The 18817-nt window shown below is 45.1% G+C and overlaps 1 protein-coding gene across 4 annotated transcripts in view; it reads right to left on the bottom strand.

Annotated features, from left to right (window-relative positions):
• Positions 1-9018: 9018 nt before the first annotated feature.
• TCAF1 (TRPM8 channel associated factor 1) overlaps positions 9019-18817 on the bottom strand; it is a 49500-nt gene continuing 39701 nt past the window's right edge. For all 4 annotated transcript variants that reach the window (XM_026513077.4, XM_026513086.4, XM_026513096.4 and 1 more), the window contains exons 3-9: positions 17756-18750; positions 17404-17501; positions 15894-16107; positions 15344-15583; positions 14030-14367; positions 12473-12723; positions 9019-9844 (exon numbers count right to left, since the gene is read on the bottom strand). In XM_026513077.4, the coding sequence (XP_026368862.3) occupies positions 9835-9844; positions 12473-12723; positions 14030-14367; positions 15344-15583; positions 15894-16107; positions 17404-17501; positions 17756-18750 (2146 nt within the window). In that variant the 3' untranslated portion in view covers positions 9019-9834. The remainder of the gene's footprint in view (positions 9845-12472; positions 12724-14029; positions 14368-15343; positions 15584-15893; positions 16108-17403; positions 17502-17755; positions 18751-18817) is intronic.

The following is an 18817-nucleotide window of genomic DNA, read 5'->3' on the forward strand; positions in this document are numbered from 1 at the left end:
GTGGGGCGGTTCAGGGGCGGGGCGCTATTCCCCGGAGTCGCCTCCGCTAGGCACCTCTCGATCGGACGCACTTGGGGCGGTGTCGCGCCTTGCGGGGCTCCTTCGGGTTGCGTGGCTAGTCCTCCCAGGAGGCGGGGTTCCTCAGTCTGCAGGGGTCGGGGCCGAAAGCGATTCTCTCAGGCCTTCCGAGGGTTCCGGAATATGAGCGGGAGCTTTGCAAAGTTGCTGTTATACTTGATGCGAAAAGCAAACGCCAAGTCCCCAGATTCGGGATGAATAACGCTCAACCGCAACGTAACCCGTGGCCGAGAGTTCGTCGCGTGGAAATGCGCCCCTCCCCTCCGGTCGTGGGGTGCAGCTCCGGAGACCGCGCCTCCTGCGTTGCAGGGCTGCCCCCTGGTGGTCAGCATCCGCCTGTGCGCCCCATGCGGGCGGAGATTCGAAGCTGTCTAGGGAAATCAAGTTAGGGAACTGGGCCTGGGAGATGGAAAAGATACTCAGTCAATAAATCTAAGAAGACAGTAGACGTGAAAGAACCATAATACCATCAGGATTTATGCTGTAAAATAAGTACCAGGGAAGAAAGGAATGGGTTCTAGTCATCAGAGAGGAACTTACAGGGAAGGGAACACTAAAACTTAGCTTTGAAAAAACGTAAATGTTGTTCGTAGGCAGAGAAGAGTAGAGGGCATCACACCATGAGGCCACATCATGGTCCACAGTGTGGAGATGTCAGTGTGAAAGCTTGATTTGAGAAAGACATGAAAATGTTCACCGTGACCGAAACTTGTTAACAGGACTTGCGGGAGCGAATTTGGATGGCATCCAAGGAGTTTGAATTGGAGTCTGTAGCCTGGAGGAAGGTTTTTAAGAAACTCCAGGTAGTAATCACTGAGATTCCCTCCCCAGCATCTATTCCCTACCCCACTTCTACTGTCCTTTCTAAGCAGATCCCAATTTTGTTCAGATAATCTTTCCCTTACGAGATCCAGTTCCAAGGGTAGGTGTATATTAGCTGAAGCCAAGCATGCAAATCCCTGTCCTTCGTGCTGCAATGATTGGCTCTTTCTGGGTTATACATAATAAATATTCATGAACAATATGATACTCAATTGTCCGGCCTATGCAAGAGGCATACACAAATCACAACTGTTACTGTTATCAGTGGTACATCAGCCCATTTTTGTCAAACAGGAAAATCCTTGCAGTAATTCCACTTTCTCACTAAACCAAATACAGGGGTTACTTCATACGTAAGCTTTCTAATTATGGGCTAGCATTAATAGCCACTGACTTCCTTCTTCAATTATTTTTAGTTATGAGTTAAACTTAATGTGGTCCCATTTTTCTTTCCCTGAAGGGCCTCAAGAATCTGGAAAGGATTAGCCATGGTCTAATTTAGGACTAGGGATGGTTGAATCTACCTATGTGCATTTACTGGTATGAGTCACTGGCGAGGTTTACTCAGTCACTATTTAAGATGATCCAGAGCAGGTGTCTACAGCTGTTTTAAGACTAAGTACTGTGGTGGCCATGGAAATGCTCCGCTCAGATCTCCGACTGCAGGGAGCGGCTATGCACTTGACAGACAGCCCCAGCTGGTGCCTCTGGAATTCTGGTACTGGGCCATGCTGCGATTCTCCTGGCTTCCCTGACTGGTGATTAAGGGGACTAAGGCAGGCCCATTCCTGGGAGACATGGGACTCTTCTGGTGGGCGACTGTGGCTCAAGGACTCCCACTGGCCTTGAAGAGATTTTCTGAGACCTGCCCTGCAATGTAAGCCTTTCTTCCTTTGCTCTCTCTTTCATGAGGGTTACACCGACCTCGAGGTCTGTTGGCGCCCCCAGCCTCCTCTGGTCCCTCTCTGTTTTCTCTTACAGATGTTTTCCTTAATAAATCTCTTGCACATCTGATCTCATCTTGGCTTCTGCTTCTTGGAGGATCCAGGCTAACACAATCTTACAATTATGTCTCCTCAAGTTCAAATACTCTGTGCATTTATTAAATTTGTGTTATAATGGAAGTCAAGAGCAAAGTCATTCACTTGAGAGCATTTAGGAAAGACTCACTCACTACATTTTTCATTCTTTAGTACATTTTTGACAACCTTTGTTCAAATTATAGCATGGTCTTTCTCTAGGGCAAGTTCCTGCCTGCCTGTTTATTTAAAGCAATGAAGCTGGAGTTTGCTGCCACTCCTGACAGGTGGCCAGTGCTTAATCAGAGTTAGAAAAGCTTTCGTATTCTCCTTTGGTGTATTTATGAAATTAATCTGGAACTCTGGTTTCTTTTTGGATCATAAGTACATGGAACACATACTGTAGGAGTGGGTGATATTGCAGTGAGGAACAAGCAAGGAGTCTTAGTTTCCAAACTTGGCCCATCTCCAGGTCAGACGTTAATTTGGTTTTGTACTGAAGAGTTCAGTTGTCTGGGAGCCAGGGGAGCTTAGTCCAAGGCTGAGTGTGGGTGTTTTTCCTCTGGCTCTAAAATATCAGACCCATTGGGTAGACACACCACAGATCCTGTTTCTATAATTGCACCCATACCAGCGTGGTTTATATGTCTTCACACACAAATTTACAAATGTTGTCAGGATGTCAGAGGGGCTAGTGTATGGGAATTGGGAGTGAGTAAAGGCCGATCTCTCTACAACAAAATTCCTACAAAGAGTATCAAAACTCCTAGTCCTATGGGACCAGCAACATTATTTTTTATGTTTCTCTACAAATGTACACAATTATTTCCAAATTGATTATTCCAGAGCTATGTAACATCAAGGTCTTCCTTCTCAAGGCTTTTCATTTTATGTTGAGACCTGTGATCCAAGCATCTTTTAATTTTAATTGAGGTCGAATAGATACTATGTATTTTAGTAGGGGAAGAGGGAAAATGGAGTAAGAAGCCAAGGATACCTGAGGCTGTTTCCCGTGACTCCCTGCAGGTTTGTCCTGATGGACGTGTAAGTCAGAAACTTTCATTGCTGTGCAAATTTAGTCAATTTTTTCCAAATCAATTTTCTCCCTATAAACAAGGTTCCAAATTCTACTTGTTACTGGGTCTATCAGGCCATCAACAGGGGCCCAGAACTTAGAGGCATGTCTTCACACAGTACCTTTGGTAGAGGTCACAGCAACTACTGAGATGAGCCCCTCTTCTCCTAAATTTCAGAGGGACAAGCTCCTGTGAAGTGCACCTTGACTTTGAAATTTGAGGAGAGATAGTCAAAAGTTGTGAGTTTCTATTAGGTCAGTAGATCCTATCATAAGGTTAAGGTCAGAAATCAACACTTATCTCTGAGAGAGTAACTATTGGCTCCTATAGGGATGAAGCTCTTGTCTGTCTTGCTGCTGTCAACATGCCAACTATAGTTTTACCTCTCTTTGCCTTGAGTTGTCTGCTTGGTTTGCTCCATCATTTCCTTCAAGGATTTGCCAAATGTCCCCTTACCAAAGAGGCTTTCTAGGACCTCACTACATAAAATGCCAAACATACCCTTTGTCCAGTCCCCCCACCGCCCAGAACACTCACTTCCCTAACTTTACTTTGTTTTATATTCCTTCATAGTGCTTATCATACTTGATATATGTTTATTTGCTCATTTTATTTTATCTATTTTTGCAATAAATGGTGTTTTATTTTTTTTAATTAAAAAAAATTTTTTTGAGAGAGAGAGCAAGTGCATGTGTGTGCATCGGAGTGGAAGAGGGAGGAGCAGAGGGAGAAAATCTTAAGCAGGCTCCATGCCCAGCACAGAGTCCAACACAGGGCTCAGTCTCATGCCCTGAGATCATGACCTGAGCCAAATGCTTAACCAACTGGGCTACCCAGGCTCCGCTATTTATTCATTTTAATGTTCAAACTGGAACATAAGCACTTTGAGGGCAGGTGCTTTATTATGTTTATTGTGTATTTCCAGCCCTATAACAGGAACTAGCATTGTAGTAAGTGTTCAATAAATGTTTATTGAATGAATTTATAGGTGACCCAATGACCCGATTGGAAGGGGATGCCCAAATGTGGAACATGCATTTTACAGATTTTATAAAAATTTTATAATGATTTTATGAATGTTTAGGAAACTTTTCCATGAGCATTTCTTAAAAGAGGGCAGATAAAACATGAAGGATTTTAATTTAACGTAGTAAAGTATTTTTCTAGTGACTTCATCTAGTTTTATGCTTAAAAATATTTAAAATTCAGTGAGTCCACAGATCTTTACTACCTTACTCTCCGTCTCACAGAGACCATAAATTCAAAAGGGGGAGTTTGAGCGCTGGAGAAAATAGTTTCCGCTACTCCTTTTATCAAAACATTATATATCTAATGTAAAGGCATCTTTAGTTTCTGTTTTAAATTCCAGTTTTTTTCTGTGTGGCTCAATTAGCAAATGCATTTACACAGATTGTGAAGGTATATTATTGTTGCATTATTCCTGCGAGGTAAAAACAAACTGCTGCCCTAATGCCTACTTTCTGTTCCTCCTGGGAAGGGCTCAGGGAACCTACATTTCAGAAGCGGGGATGTTTCAGACAATAAGTAAGTGACCTGTTAGTATTGACTTGTGGTCCCAGCTTCATTTTGAATTACAACCAAGACTTCCATCCTGTCTAGGGAAGCATTAGGGAGTCATCCTTTCCAGGGGTCATTCTTGGGTACCTTGTGATACTAATTTTGCCCCAGTCTATCCCTATGTTCAGTCAAGAGGAGTGCATGTTTTAATATTGTGTAGGAGCAACAAAAGCTCTTTATCCATTCTTCTGGGTTGAGAAGGAAAACAAAAGCAGGTCTTGGCATGCAGGAGCTTGTCTGACGCACTTGCAGCTGCCACTGTTTCTCCCCTTTGTACGTAAACAATCTCATAGAACATCCACATCAAACAAGACAAGGACGAGATCCCTGGACAACCACGAAATACCAAAAATTCCTCTTTTTTGTCTATAATGAGGGCCTGCTTTTTCAGAAACCAATTATGGGTTTATGGTCACTTCAGTCATCCCCACCAATAGATGAGATTTACTGAGACGATCATAGAATTGCCTTTGCTTCTTTAGACCGTCACCAAAATTATCCTCAAAAAGCCCAAATTCTCTGGTAGTTTCTTTTAACACCCTTTTCCTGAGGTGCCCGGTTTCCTGCAGTGTTTTACTGTCACTGCAATCCAACTTGTTCAACTACAGGTGTATTGCTAGTGGTCTTTGGCTGGAGGGCACTAATACCATCATCTGCTTTCCCTGAGGATATTCTCTCCTCCCCATCCCATTAGACTCTTTATCTGTACCAGAGATCCACTAGGCCTTATCCAAAGGTCACTCCAACACTACTGACACGAGTCAGCTGTTTGCCTTTTTATAGTTTAATCTCAGTTTCCTATGAGGATTGAGATTTAAGTCTGCTCTAGGTTTTGACTGTTTGTTACCAATGGACAAGCTCACAGTGCCGCAGATCTTGTGAATAACTGTCAAAAGCCTTATTTGAGGCTTATTTTTGTGTCCTTGGTAACAGTTTGGTCTCAAGGCTGCTCTGACGGTAAGAAAAAAAAGGAGAAACTTGATGTCAAAAAACAAAACAAAAAGTTGGAGTTGCCTCTCTCTTTATCTTGATGGACGCTGTGGGAAGAGTTTATGAACTCTTTCAGGTACCTGGCTCTTATTTAAAGCACAGACGCTTTGTAGATAACAGCTTTGTAGATAACAGGACCAGGCATAGGTAGAGCCTGTTTTACATATATTTGGGCCCTGGATTACAGGTTGTGTTGAGGAACGGAGAGATGTCTTCTGTGTCTGTGGGGACTCTTCTGGACCGCGTGATTTCATTGTTTTTATGTTGTACATTTGATCATTTTGCCCTCCTGGCTCCCACCCTTACTGTCTCTCTCCCACCTGCACTATTTCAGATCTCAAATTATACTAAATAATTTTGGCAGTCTGTGAAAGTGAATTTTATGACAAAATTTTGGCGGTTCATGCAAAGAAATTTTTAGAACCTATATGTATGTATTCCTTAATTATGTATATTTGAGTTCCTTTATAGTTCAGATGAACGGAAGTAACATTTTAATGGCCCTCATGTACACATATTTGTATTAACATAATCCTTGGCTCCTGGTACTGTCATCACTGGTCAATGCATGGTTTGTTTTTAATTTACTCATTCATTTATTCTATTTTTTCCTAATATACTGAATACCTATAAAACCATCCAACATGCAGATAGAACATTGATAATAACTTAATCTTTACAATCTTTCCTCACAAAGAAGTGCTTCTTCTTTATAGTGTTCAAATGTACAAGAATCCAAATGCATAAATAGCATTCCTATAGCTCTCTTGAATTAGATGTGGAATGTGTGTGTGTAGTTAGAAGATGTCTGAAAAGTAGAGGATCACCCACCACTCCATCTCTACCACACTTGGAAGATTGACTTCAGTGATTAGGGTCAAAGAAAGAAATCCTTTTCAAAATGGAAGCTGAGCAGGGGACCAAAAGCTTTGAAGGAATAAAGAACATAGATATGATACAGTCTTGAAAGAAAGGATAGCATGTGTTTTGTCAGCAAAAATAGTCAACATCTAAGGCCGTATCTGGTTACCTGTTGGCTTGCTAGGCATATACATTAGGTGAGGTTGGGACATCAAGTGGGGACATTGGTTTAGGGACTAAATACATCAGACTGATCCGTAAAGCCAATATGTAAGGATGTAAGGCCAATATCCTTAGGGAGCTCTATCTGGCCTTGGGAGTTAGACAATAGAAGAAAGTAAACTAACAGAAAAGGAAGAGCCACTGAGAGTAGGAATAGCATGACACAAGAAATCTGGGAGCCTGAAGATCTTCCCTAGATAGCTGACTGCTTCTCCAAAATAATGTAGGAGAGGAGAGGGATAAACAGCAGAAAGCAGATTATGATGTTCAGGCAAAGAACATAACAAGGAGACTGACAGAAATCCTCTGACTCCATCTGGTCTCATATAGGACTAAAACTTTCTAAAATTGTCAAATGAATAGGAACAAATATCATACGCCTTTTTGGGAAAGAACACTGGTTGGCCATCTTCATGCAACACCTGTTGAGTGTTCCTTCACTCAACAAACATTGAAAATCTGCCCGAGAGTAGGCTAAATCTCAGATACATGGTGAGATCAGGGCAGGCTTTGCTTTTTGTGGAACACTCGTAGAAATGAGAAGGTGAAGTGTGAATAGCTGGAAGGTATTTAGTATGGCTAGAACCAGAGAGTAATGGGGCTATACGATGAACCGGGACACATCAGGTAGATGCAAATATTGGAAGGCATCATAAGCCATTTTAAGGATTTTGGTTGGAGCATATCTTAGTCAATATGAGGTCACTGGAGAATTTTTATTTGAGTTTATTAAAAATTTTTCAAATACATGCACAAGGTAAAAAATTAAATAGTACAGAAGGACTTGAAATGAAAAACACAGTTTCCCACCCCACCCCCTTTAACCCTAGACCCATTCCCTAGAGGCAATGCATTTAACAGTTTCTATTTTTAGATCTTCTGTTGACTAACTTGCTAACATTAAATAATATGTCTGAACAATAATTTTTGACTTATTAACTTTAGACAATCTTTAATAATTCCCCATTATAAAAGATAAGGATTTAACTTACACTATCCCCACCTTTCCTTTGCCTATCCTTTCCCAAATTTTTGATAGATATGCCATTTTTAAGACTTCTATTGATTTAATTTATAACTTTGGACAGTATCCTATCCTTCAGTTCTTGTTCCATTAACTGCAAACTTTATCTTCTCATTCCCATCGTGAATATCTAAGTAGCCCCACTCTTCCTGCTACATCTCTTCCCCCAACCAATTCTCAACCTCTTTCTGCTCTCGTTTCTTAACTTGTCAGGATTAATTATTTTCAGTTTCAGTTCTGAATAAAACAGTAAGCCTTTCATGTTTTGTCTCTAGGCTGGTCAGAACACTGAATACCAACAAACAGCATCCACATTACTTTGGCTAAGTAAATCCTGTTTACTGAGAGCTGAGTAGAAGCTAGGCCATTTTCTCCCATACATATCCAGTGTTCATGAAGCCTGTGCCACTTCTAAGGAGAGGTACCTACCGCCAATGTCCATTGAGTCACTTCTTACATCCCATGAGTTTTTGTTGTTGTTTCACAATTGGACCTGAATGTCTTGATATATTTCTGTTTTCTTTTTGCTGACTAAAGAATGTGTGTCCTCCATATATTCAAACACCCCAGCTTCTCAATGAAATTATCTATGGAACAGAATGCATACTTTCCCCAAAGAGCCTGAGACTGTGTACTCTTATCTGAAATGGGTCTGGTAGAGTGACACATCCTGGGTGGGATCCACTGTTTCCTGGATTCTATTTTTTTCCTCTTCCCCAGTTTTCCTCCTCATTTTGCTGGAGAACTTCCTTGAGGTACTTTCTCAGAAAGGGTGCAAAGTAGGTAGACTTTCTGAAAACTTGCATGTCAGAAAATGTCTTTATTTTGACACTACTCTTGACAGTTTGGCTTGCTATGTTATTCTGAGTACGAAGATTTTCCAAAGTGAAGAAATTGTCCCACTGGCTTCTAGCATTCAGTGTTGCTAATGAAGAATCTGCTGCCAGTCTATTTCTTACTCCTGTTTTAGTCGAGCTAATTATGATGAATTGACTTTATTTTCTCTTTGGGCACTTATAGTATCTTCCCTCTATCCTTAATCCAAAATTTCACAAGATTGTGTCTAGATATAGGTTGTATTGGGAGCCCCTCAATCTGGAGACTTGGTTCTTTATGTTCTTCATTTTTTGTCCTTTTTACTTCTTCACCTGTATTTTTTTATGTTCTCTTTTCCAGAAAGTCCTAATGCTTAGATATTGATTGTCTAGATCTTTTCCTTTTTTTTTTTCTTCCCGTTATTTCTTTTTGTTCTATATCTAAGGAGTTTCCCTCAACTTTATTTTCCAGCTTGTCTGCTGAACATTTTGGGCAGTTTAATTTCACTTTTAAGGGCTCTTTTTATTCTCAGTTTTTCCTTTCTTTGTAGCATTCTGTACTCATCTTACAAATACACCTCAAATCTCTCTGAAGATACAGATCTTAAAGTTATTCTTTCCATGTTCACTTTGTTTCCTCTAGAGTTTGTTGTATTTTTCAAGTCTCCTAATTCTAGCTGGTTATTTTCTTACATGCTCCTCCCCTGGTGCTCCCCCTCCACCCCCCGATGCCCAAAGACTGGGGATTCCTAGCTGACTGTTTGCATTTAAGAATCAATGTAACCGTTAACTTTTATAGGAATTGGTGTGGTTGTCCTCTGCCAGTGTATGGTTGGTTCTGATTCTCCAATAAGCCTCTTCTAGGACTAGATGCACTTGGGTTACTTGAGGAGGAGTTTCAACAGTCAGAGAACTACCTGGTAAGCTACAGGGTCACTTATTTCCACAAAAAGAGAAATTTTATTCTGGGGCACCAACTCCCACCTCTCCCCAGGCAGTTTATTCCATTTCTATACAAACAACAAGAACAATCAATTCTTAATGGATACCAATTATAGACTGCCTGTATTCTATGCACAATGGTTGGGGCAGAATAGGATAGGGTTCAATTTTACAACTGGTATAACTCTTTACAGATTTTTCAGGTGCTCATGTTTCTTTGGGATTATGTTGTTCAGATCAGCTTCTATTCTGTCTGAAAGATACCTTCACTCTTTCATTCATTCTCGTGCTTCATCCACTTTCTCTCTTCCAGACATGTGTTGAGATCTTCTTCAGTGAAAATCAAATCTGTTCATTTTTCTTTGCTGAGATGTGTCAATTCTCTTTTGCATTTCTTGACTTCAATTTCAGTGGGGCCTGGGGAGGGAGGGGAGGTAAACTTATATGCTCAGTTCATCATCTTATATTCAAAGTCCCACTGGAAGCTTTCAGACAGGGGAGTGACATGAATAGCTTCCTATTTTAAGAAGGTCCCCGGGGCTATAATGCTAAAAATGAACTAAAGAGGGCCAGGATGGATACAAATATTATTGCAAAGGACCAAGAATCCGATTTCCTTGCTGAGAACATGCAATGTCTGGGACTTTTGGGAGTCAGGCACTTTACCAAAATAACCCACCATTCAAAACCCAGTACACTACTAGAATGCTTTCATGGTGCCCTAGAGATGATAAATGAAACCTGAATAGACTGGAATCTAAAAGACCTGGATGATGCTAAAGGACTCACTGTCTTTGGGATGTACCTTAGGAGCCTACCTCACGTTCTTCCTTTGAACTGGATTTGGGAGAAACAAAGGGACTTTCTGTTCTGATAAAATTGGATGAGGGGTGAGTACAAGCAGGCAAAGAGCTGGCAAGTAGGGACATAGAGGTCCTTCTGTTTGCTGGCTGACTTCTTCATTTTCTTATTTATTTGAGTATTCAAAGCACTGTAGTTACTAACACCCATTCTGTAATCAGAGTGCCTGGGTTCAAATCCCAGGTCTACCATTTATTAGTAGTAGAACAGGGTAGACTTAGGCAGTTTACTTGATCTCCATAAAATTCAGTTCACTTATTCCTAAAATGGGAATGATAAATTTCCATCTCATAAGATTATTGTGAAGATTAAATCTATATAAAAGAACAAGTATAGTATTTGGCACATGCTATCTAATTGATAGAATTCTATCTAATTGATAGAATTTTTTCAAATGTTGAATGCATGTCCAATATCATCTATATTTAAAGCATCTAGATGATACACATTCATGAAATAAGGGAAAAGAATTCTAGGATTAAGAAATGACAAAATAAAGGAATCCACAGAAAAACACTCTCTAGGTCAAATCTTGTTGTCTCTGCATCCAGCCAATTCTTAATAAGGCAAACAGAATAGTGTATTAAAACAACTAAATAAATAGAAGTGGTCTAAAAGGAAACTGGCTGGATGTACGCATTATTCCCAGAACCTCAACTCTAGTTAAAATTACACAGAAATGGGAGGTTTTGAGTAAGATTAGAAGAAAAGTTATGAAAACCTTTGCATTGTAATTAAATAAAATTTTTTGTCAGTCGTATCCAGTTATCTGGTTCTGAAGTCAAGATTTCTCTCTGTGTGTGGACTTTACCTGCCAAACTGGTAAGGAACTCTGGGCAGTGATAGGGATCTGTGTCACTACAGAAACATAAACACCATCTCTAAGCCGGATGCCCACTGTTAGCTAAAGACAAAACGCCCTCATGGGTTTGTTCTGATTTTTCAAGTGACTTACACTCTTGATTTAATCAAAGAAGGAATTTTACCTGAAAGATGGAACTGAATAAAGAGCCCAAACCCCAGGTAGCTGTTAAGACCCCCACTATGAATTTAGAGCCCACGGATTCTGTAGCCCCTGTAGCTCATAAGGCAGTGGACCCCAGTCCTTTGAGAGGCTGGTGTCTGAAGTGTAGGATGGGACGGGGTGGGTCACACCGCCTCTGTAAATGCCGTCTACAGGGTAGTCTAGCTCTGAAATGATCAATACATATTCATTAGAAATAATGGCAGCTGGCATTTTCTCAATACCTTCCAACTGCCAGGCACTGTTCTAATTCCTTTTAGAGGGACTAGAATTTAATCCTCACAATCGTTCTATGAAATAGATACCATTTTATAAGGAATTTGCCCAGAGTCATATGACTAACAGGTGAAAGAACCAGGCTTTGGATGCAGGGAGTCTGCTGTGAGAGATGACAGTCTTAACCTCCAGGCTACGGCAAGAGAAGGGGAGTACTCAGCTCACTACTCTGTGGACCAGTGGAACATGGAAGAATCGCTTAGATGTGCAAGCGCTGCATTCGCTAACCTCTTCAGAGCTATCCGTTTGAGTCTTCACGACATCCCTGTGAGGCAGGGATTTCTGTCCTCATCTCACACACAAAGAAATGTGAGCAGAGATACAGTGACTTTCCCAAGAGCTAACACTAGCTACGGGCTCTTTCTACTACACCAGATTGCTTTTCAAGCTCTTTGAAAACCACCTAAGACAGAATATCAGGGAACTGTCTGGTTATCCTGGTAAATTTGTGTTTCAGTGGATTCTGTGCTCAGGTTTTTGGAACAACCGGTGAAAAACAAAAGCCCAGAGAGTCCTCAAGATGTCAGGGTGAGAACCACCCCCAAGGGCCATGGCCCATAATGGTGAACCAAAGGCTGGCATAGAAGCAGATGCCAAAGCTCTCAGAACCAGGCCAGTATAAGGCCAGGAGGGAATGTGATAGCTGAGAGCAGAGGAACGAGACCCCTAAACAGAAGGCCCTGCTCCTAAGAAATCCTGATTCCCCTTTTTGCTGTTTTCTTAACCCACTTTCTAGAGATGGAACTACTAGGTATTAAGATATGGGGGTAATGAGGCAAGAGCACAAGGCTAGAACCCTAAGAGACAGAGGTCGAGGAGTGAATCCCCATCTCTGCCTACCTCCCCAAACCTCTCTACCTGCCACCTCGCTGGGCACTCCTTACATCTGTGTGAGGAGGTATAATTTCATAATATTTTCCTTCCATTCAGGCAGATAGGCCAGGCTGGTAGCCACTTCCTTCTGGATAGGCCAGGCCCAGGCCTCAAAGAACGGAGCCAGATTCTTCTGCACTTGGTGGGAGAACATCTTCACCCACAGATTCATTTTGTCAACATTGTCTGTGGGCAAGTTGGTCTGGTTCCTATACTCAGTGAAGAGACGGATGAACGGCTCCCAACCAAAGGCCTCCTGTAGCTGGGAGAGAAAGCGGCAGCAGGAGGAGACATTTAATCACAGAAAGGAGATCCAACAAAAGCTATAATAAATTTATGTAATGTATTTAACCCCTAAAACATTAGTTTCATTTCTGTCACTGGCCCTCTCTCCCGTTCTAGCTGCTGGCCTCATGGGCTACTCTGTCTTCTCTTGACAAGGGCCTGTGAGCTATTGCGGTGCTCAGTGCAGAGCAGACACTCGATAACGGATGACTGTGGTAATCACGGTCATGAATATTATCAGTATTTCCTACCAATGTCATTCATGTAGCTCTCTCCATCGTGAAGGTGTCAACAGGCTATCACACAAGGATTTAAAGCCAGCTGATGTGAAAAAATCCTTGTATTTTTCACAGCTGCAAAGCTGAGCCCCAAGAACTGGGGAATTCCTCCCCTAACCCTGACATAACCTGCATCGGTCAGGTCTGTGGCAATCTGCAAGGCTACTAACATGGCCTTTAGGAATAAAAGTGAGTCCGGTAGAAACAGAAGATGGAAGGTGGTTGGAATGAAGTTAAGTAAGGCATAATTTTAGGAAAAGGCAGCTGTCCCGAGGCCACGGGAAATAGCCCGTGTGAGGCCGGGTTATGGTGCTTTAAGGTTAGGACGGACATTGGCAGTTCTCTGAGACAACCTCAGCTGGATTTCACAGGTGAACAACTTTTGTCCCTGGAGTGAAATGGCCCCAGCGATGAGGTTAGAGCCTCTGGGCAGTTTTGCTATTGCTCTTGGGGCAGTGAGTACCACAGAGAGGAATTCGGGCAGGTGGAAGAACCTAGCTGGAGACTGAGTTCCAGAATCCTAGGAGGTAAGACTGCACGGTGGCCTGGGAGCTGCTCTAGGGACTCAGGGGAGGGAACTGGGGTGCTGGACAGTTGTTCAAAGGCAGAGGCAACCTCGTGTGCAGACCAGTGAGGCATCTTGGATTGCCTCTGAGGGAAAAACTGAGGCAGTTTCTAAGGAAAACCATGAGTCCCATCCCATAACGTGTGTGTGTGTGTGGGGGGGCAGGGTGTTTGGTGTTAAGGTAGCTATGTCATGACATGGTTTGGCTTCTGTCTCAGGCACGTCTGGGTTTAAAGCCAGCCATGGTGACTGTAGAGTACTGCCTTCGCCTCTGCCTTGGTGCTTTCTATCTACTCTCCTGAGTCTTCTCAAAATCATGGTGTGAGGGTGCGGCTGAGGCAATTAAGTTCACTTTGGAGTCACTAGAGTGTCCCCTAACGAGGTTGCGCTGGCGGTCCCCGCAGTGGGGGTTCCCCTCCCCCTCCCTTCTTGCCCAGTACCTGTAGATATGTTTCTAGGGCAGTCCATGCATTCCAGTTTTTCACATTGGGACCCTTGCCCAGGTAGATTCGGACTCTCTTCTCCCGAACTGGAGGCCACAGAGCAATGTTGGCACGGCCTCGAGGGATGCCCAAGACCGTTTCATGCACGTAAACACACCACAGATTGCAGGTGGCCTCGGTGGTGTGCGGGGGGAACTCCCACTCCTGCCGCTGCTGGTTACGGCCAAGCTCGTGGACAGGGCCCCACAGCCCCTTGGTTCTGATGAGCTTCTCATTGATGAGCTCCTGCACAGATTCCAGATGGCACATGATGGGGTACCCTGCATGCATCCAGCCTGGGAACACAGGAGGGAGGAAGAGGGGTTAGAACGCTCCCCACCCATCTTTACCAGGACTTCCAGAACCCCGTAACGCTCAGAAGGGCAATCCACATGAGACCCACGAGGCTCTCCCCCATCTTCTTTCTGTAACTCCGCCTCCACCCTCACTCTGGCCCGACAGTAATGGGACTAACGCACGTGACAAATAGCCCTTCATGTTACTCTTCAGCTTTTCACTTTTGTGAGACTGCCCTGTCGTGTGAACCTGTCTCATTATACTCTTTTCTCAAAATGGAGAACTCTTGGATGGTGGTTCCCCTTCTCATTATTTAGATACGGTGTTGCCCACATTGACACTACTTTATAGTGATCTCTATAAGGTAAGAAAATAAATTTCCATCATTCTTTCATTTCCACACACCCCCTGACTTGTTAGGCTCTTGACCCACTGGCAGAGATCTCTTCATTCAGTGTCTTCTCAACATTGTTAAATTCTTTCTCCCAACAACTGTGACCTGGGGGGATACCCCACACCACTTTTAACTTTCTCCCTGAAGCCCCCGATGGGACCCCTGTGAAAGCCTAGCACTTGGTTCCTGCACTGTTCTGGCTGTTGGAAGACAATTCTGGACATGCTGACTTAAACTGTTCATAATTTCACATACAGTTCCACAGCCTACTTTTCTCGTGTCCCATAATCCCATCGTATTTCCTTATGCCATCAAAATATCACTTTAGAAGTTTTCCTCAGTGTCCGTTGATATATTACTTAACCATTCCATACTACTGGACACTTAGGTAGTTTCCAATTTTTTCTTGGGGGATATGGCTGAGTCTATTTTTTTAAAATACATATTTCCCCCCTTTCGTTTAAATAGCAAGACTTATATCTTCTAGTCTGCTAGAAAAACGTTTTTACCATGCTGGCTGCCCACTGCATGGCTGTGGAAAAAAAGGAAGGCCGTCAGGGCAGCATGCACAGAGCACCTACCAACTGAGATCTGCACGTCAGCCACGATCCTCTGAGGCAGGCGCAGAGGGAAGGGCTCGGCCCCCAGCCGCGCCACAGCCTGCATCACCTCGTCCCAGAGGCGAAGCAGCGGCTCGGGGTTCTCCAGCGTGCGGAGATTGGCAGTTGGCACTGTCAGGATGATGTTGTCCGTAGCCAGCTCTCCCCAGGGACCTGGATTCTCCTGGATGCGCCTCTTCCACTCCTCCTGGGAGGTCTCCCCTGGGAAGAGAGTCCATGGGGCTTGAAACTCACTTTCCTAAATCCCTTATGTTGAAACATTCCACTTGAACCCCAGAAGGAGAACACCGAGGTCATGAGTGACCATATCCCCCCCTTTATCCTTCTTCTAGGAAGTCTCCAAGAATGTGGTTTGGTCTACATCTCTTTAGCCCAGTGCTGAATCGAAGGAAACTTAGCTTCCTTCCCTCTACCAACCCAGAGTTTCTCTCTTCCTATACCAAACAGTCCAGATGATCTCCTGACCCAGTTCTCACACTCCCCTGGGGTTCACCCCATGGCTCCCACTCACCCAGCTTGTAGTACGGGGCATGCACGGCCCCCTTCACAGTGATGGGCACAGAGCCCAGTTTGCTGCTCTGAGGCACGATGATATAGAGCAGGCCGCCCCAGAGGCAGGTGATTGACTTGGTAGGTTTGTCCAAGCAGCACCGGTTAATCACGAGCGGGCCTCGGAACAGCTTGCTGGCTCTGGTCAGGTCATCCGTGTGGCAGCCGATCTGTATCTGGAGCAGAGAGATCCCCCCACCCCCCCCCAGTCACCTTGGGGTGTGTGCAGGTAGAAAGGGAGGGCTCCCAGGAGCTAGGGACAGGAAAGGTCACTGAGCCTTGACCATGCAAGCCCACGCCATTCCATCATTCCTCGGGGCTATGTGGACCGAATCGTGTGTAAATGTCCTCCCAGGGGAGTCAGCTTCACACAGGGTCACGTTGAGAAGCTGAAGTGATGCGCACCAGGTGTAGCCCATAGGCTAATGCTGAGGAGGGCTGACTCCCACAAAGGGCCCCTGGGTGTCTCTGGAACCCACAGAATCCTGGGTTGCCTATATCATGGTGGTGACTCTGGCCTTGGAAATGGGGCAGAGGGGACCTTGCTGACTTTGGCCTTTTGCTGACTGGAGAGGAGGCCCAGGGGGAGGCAGTGGGACCGGCTCATGAACTGGAAGGTGGATTCAGTCCCTCCTGTTCTCCAGGGGTCCCCTACTGGGCAGATGGAGCGGCTCCTGTACTGGGTGGAGTCCTGGGATCGTTCTCCCAGGTTTATGCTAAATAAGTTCCAGAACAAGGGCACAGAACAGGCCCTACCTGTCACAACGACTCTTCAGGGGGACAGAGCAGAATGGCTACTTAATTTTCAAACAGAGAGTGTGTGTGTGAAAGTGACAGAGCCGGAGGGGGACCAAGGGGAGCAAGGAACAGTCTTCGGTGTCACAGGACAGAGGCATTAAGACCTTGCGCTCCAGTGGGATATTGGATGGGCACAGAAAGGGAATGGAGATTGAACACTTCTGCATGCCAGGGCGCCCTCCATTTGGTGCCTTTTGTTTTTTTAGTTTTAAGAAAAATTTTTATTATTATTTTTTTAAAGTAGACTCCACACCCAACATGGGCTTGAACTCACGACCCTGAGATTAAGAGTCGCATGCTCTACCAAACTGAGCCAGCCAGGCGCCCGTGTTTGGTGCCTTTCTTACTCCCCACTCTAGGACCGAAGCGAAAAGCAGAAAACTTAAGAGCCAGGAGCTGGGTAGGTTTGAGTCCTGGGCTCTGAAATGTATCAGATCTAGGGGCTGATTGATCGGAGTATGGTGGACACACAATGTTACATTAGTTTCAGGTGTACTAGATCGGTATTTTCAATCCACTTGCATCTGCAGCTCTGTTGCTTCATCCTTAAAATGGGGTGAAAGTACATGCCCCACGTTGCCAGTAGGGTTTTTTATGAGGATCAAATAAGATGGCGACCGTGATAGCAAGAACATTTGGGTTCTGTGCCACGAGGAGATGGGGTACGGCCTTACCTTCAGATCAGCGGAGGCAGCAGCTTCAGGCAGTGAGACCTCGATAATCTGCCTCCCGGGAATGTAGAGCCCAGTGCTCACCCAGCAGTACCGGGTGCCTGCCAAAGCACAGAAGGGCGGGCTTTATCCCTCCTCCCCAACGCCATCTCCGTGCGGCGTATCCATAGCCCCTTCGGGAGCTGGGCACACCTCTCTCCCTTCATGCTGCCCTGACTCAACCCTTGCAAACGTTACCCAAACCCCTCATGCTCATCTCCTTGCAAGGGCACGGCCAAGGGTGGAGACGGCCTTCTGAAGCCCTCCACCCTGTTCCTGCAGCCCCCACGCTGAGTGCTGCGCCCCTGTTCCGTACCTGGATTGTTGCAGTTGACCTCAACGGTGATGGGAGACTCCGAGGGCCGCAGATAGGGGCTGCTGTACATGTCTTCGATTTCCGGCACTAACAGAGAGAGGTCACTTCCAGAGTGGGCCAGACCCGTGGCCAGGGAAAGCATAGCACCCCTGCAGCAGTCATTGATAACGGGGTTCTCTCGGGTTGCGACGGGGAGCCGGTACCGACTGAGTAACTTCCTCAGGAGCCGATGCACAGACATGTAGGCAGGAATCTCCTCTGCGGGGATCTGGAGGAAAGCTGCCCCATCCGGCCCCAGCTTGGCCAACCAGCCCTTTTCCACGTTCCCTCTCTTCCTGCCCATTATGACCTGGAATTCGGCCAGAGTGGAGCGGAAGTGATAGGTCCTTATCCCTGCTTTAGGCGTACGGAAGGGCCCTGGATTGAGGCTTTGGCTTGTGATGCTGATGCCAAAGGGGTTGAGGAGGAGGTTTCCTGGGAACCGAGCCAAAGGGGACACTCCAGGGTTCTTGAAGGCCCACCACCAGGCTTGGGCTCCAACAAATAGTCCCCCGCCCTCGGCTACAAACTCCTGCAGCTCTTTGACCCCCACATCACTCACGGGTTCAAAGCAGTAGACACTGGCATCACTGGTCAGGTGGGGCTCAATGCTGGTGTCTATGCCTCCCACCGCAAGCAGGCCACTCAGTGTCCTCAGTTCCGTCTGCACCACGATCTTGCCTCGGCGGCCCCCGTCCAACCAACGCACGGCATTGAGCAGAAAGGGGCCCAGTTTGCCCACAGTGAATAATACCTTGTGGCCAGTCACGACCACCCGGCCCCGGCCATAGCGGGCAGCCGCTATGACACAGCCATGGTAGGAATCTAACCCCAGGGGAAAGGCTAGAGCCCCGTGCACGAGCAGCTGAGACGGGAAGCAATCCGAGTTGCTGATGTCCAGCTCTGAAATCCCGTGCAGGAGCTCCTCTCTGTCCTCGGAGAGATCATCTTCACAGCTGCAAAAGACACAGGTGTTCTCTATTAAAGGAGTGGCCACAGAAAGCTCAAAACAGCACCCTCCAT

The sequence above is a fragment of the Ursus arctos genome, unplaced genomic scaffold (genome assembly GCF_023065955.2).
Source record: "Ursus arctos isolate Adak ecotype North America unplaced genomic scaffold, UrsArc2.0 scaffold_3, whole genome shotgun sequence".
In the NCBI taxonomy this organism is placed as follows: domain Eukaryota; kingdom Metazoa; phylum Chordata; class Mammalia; order Carnivora; family Ursidae; genus Ursus; species Ursus arctos.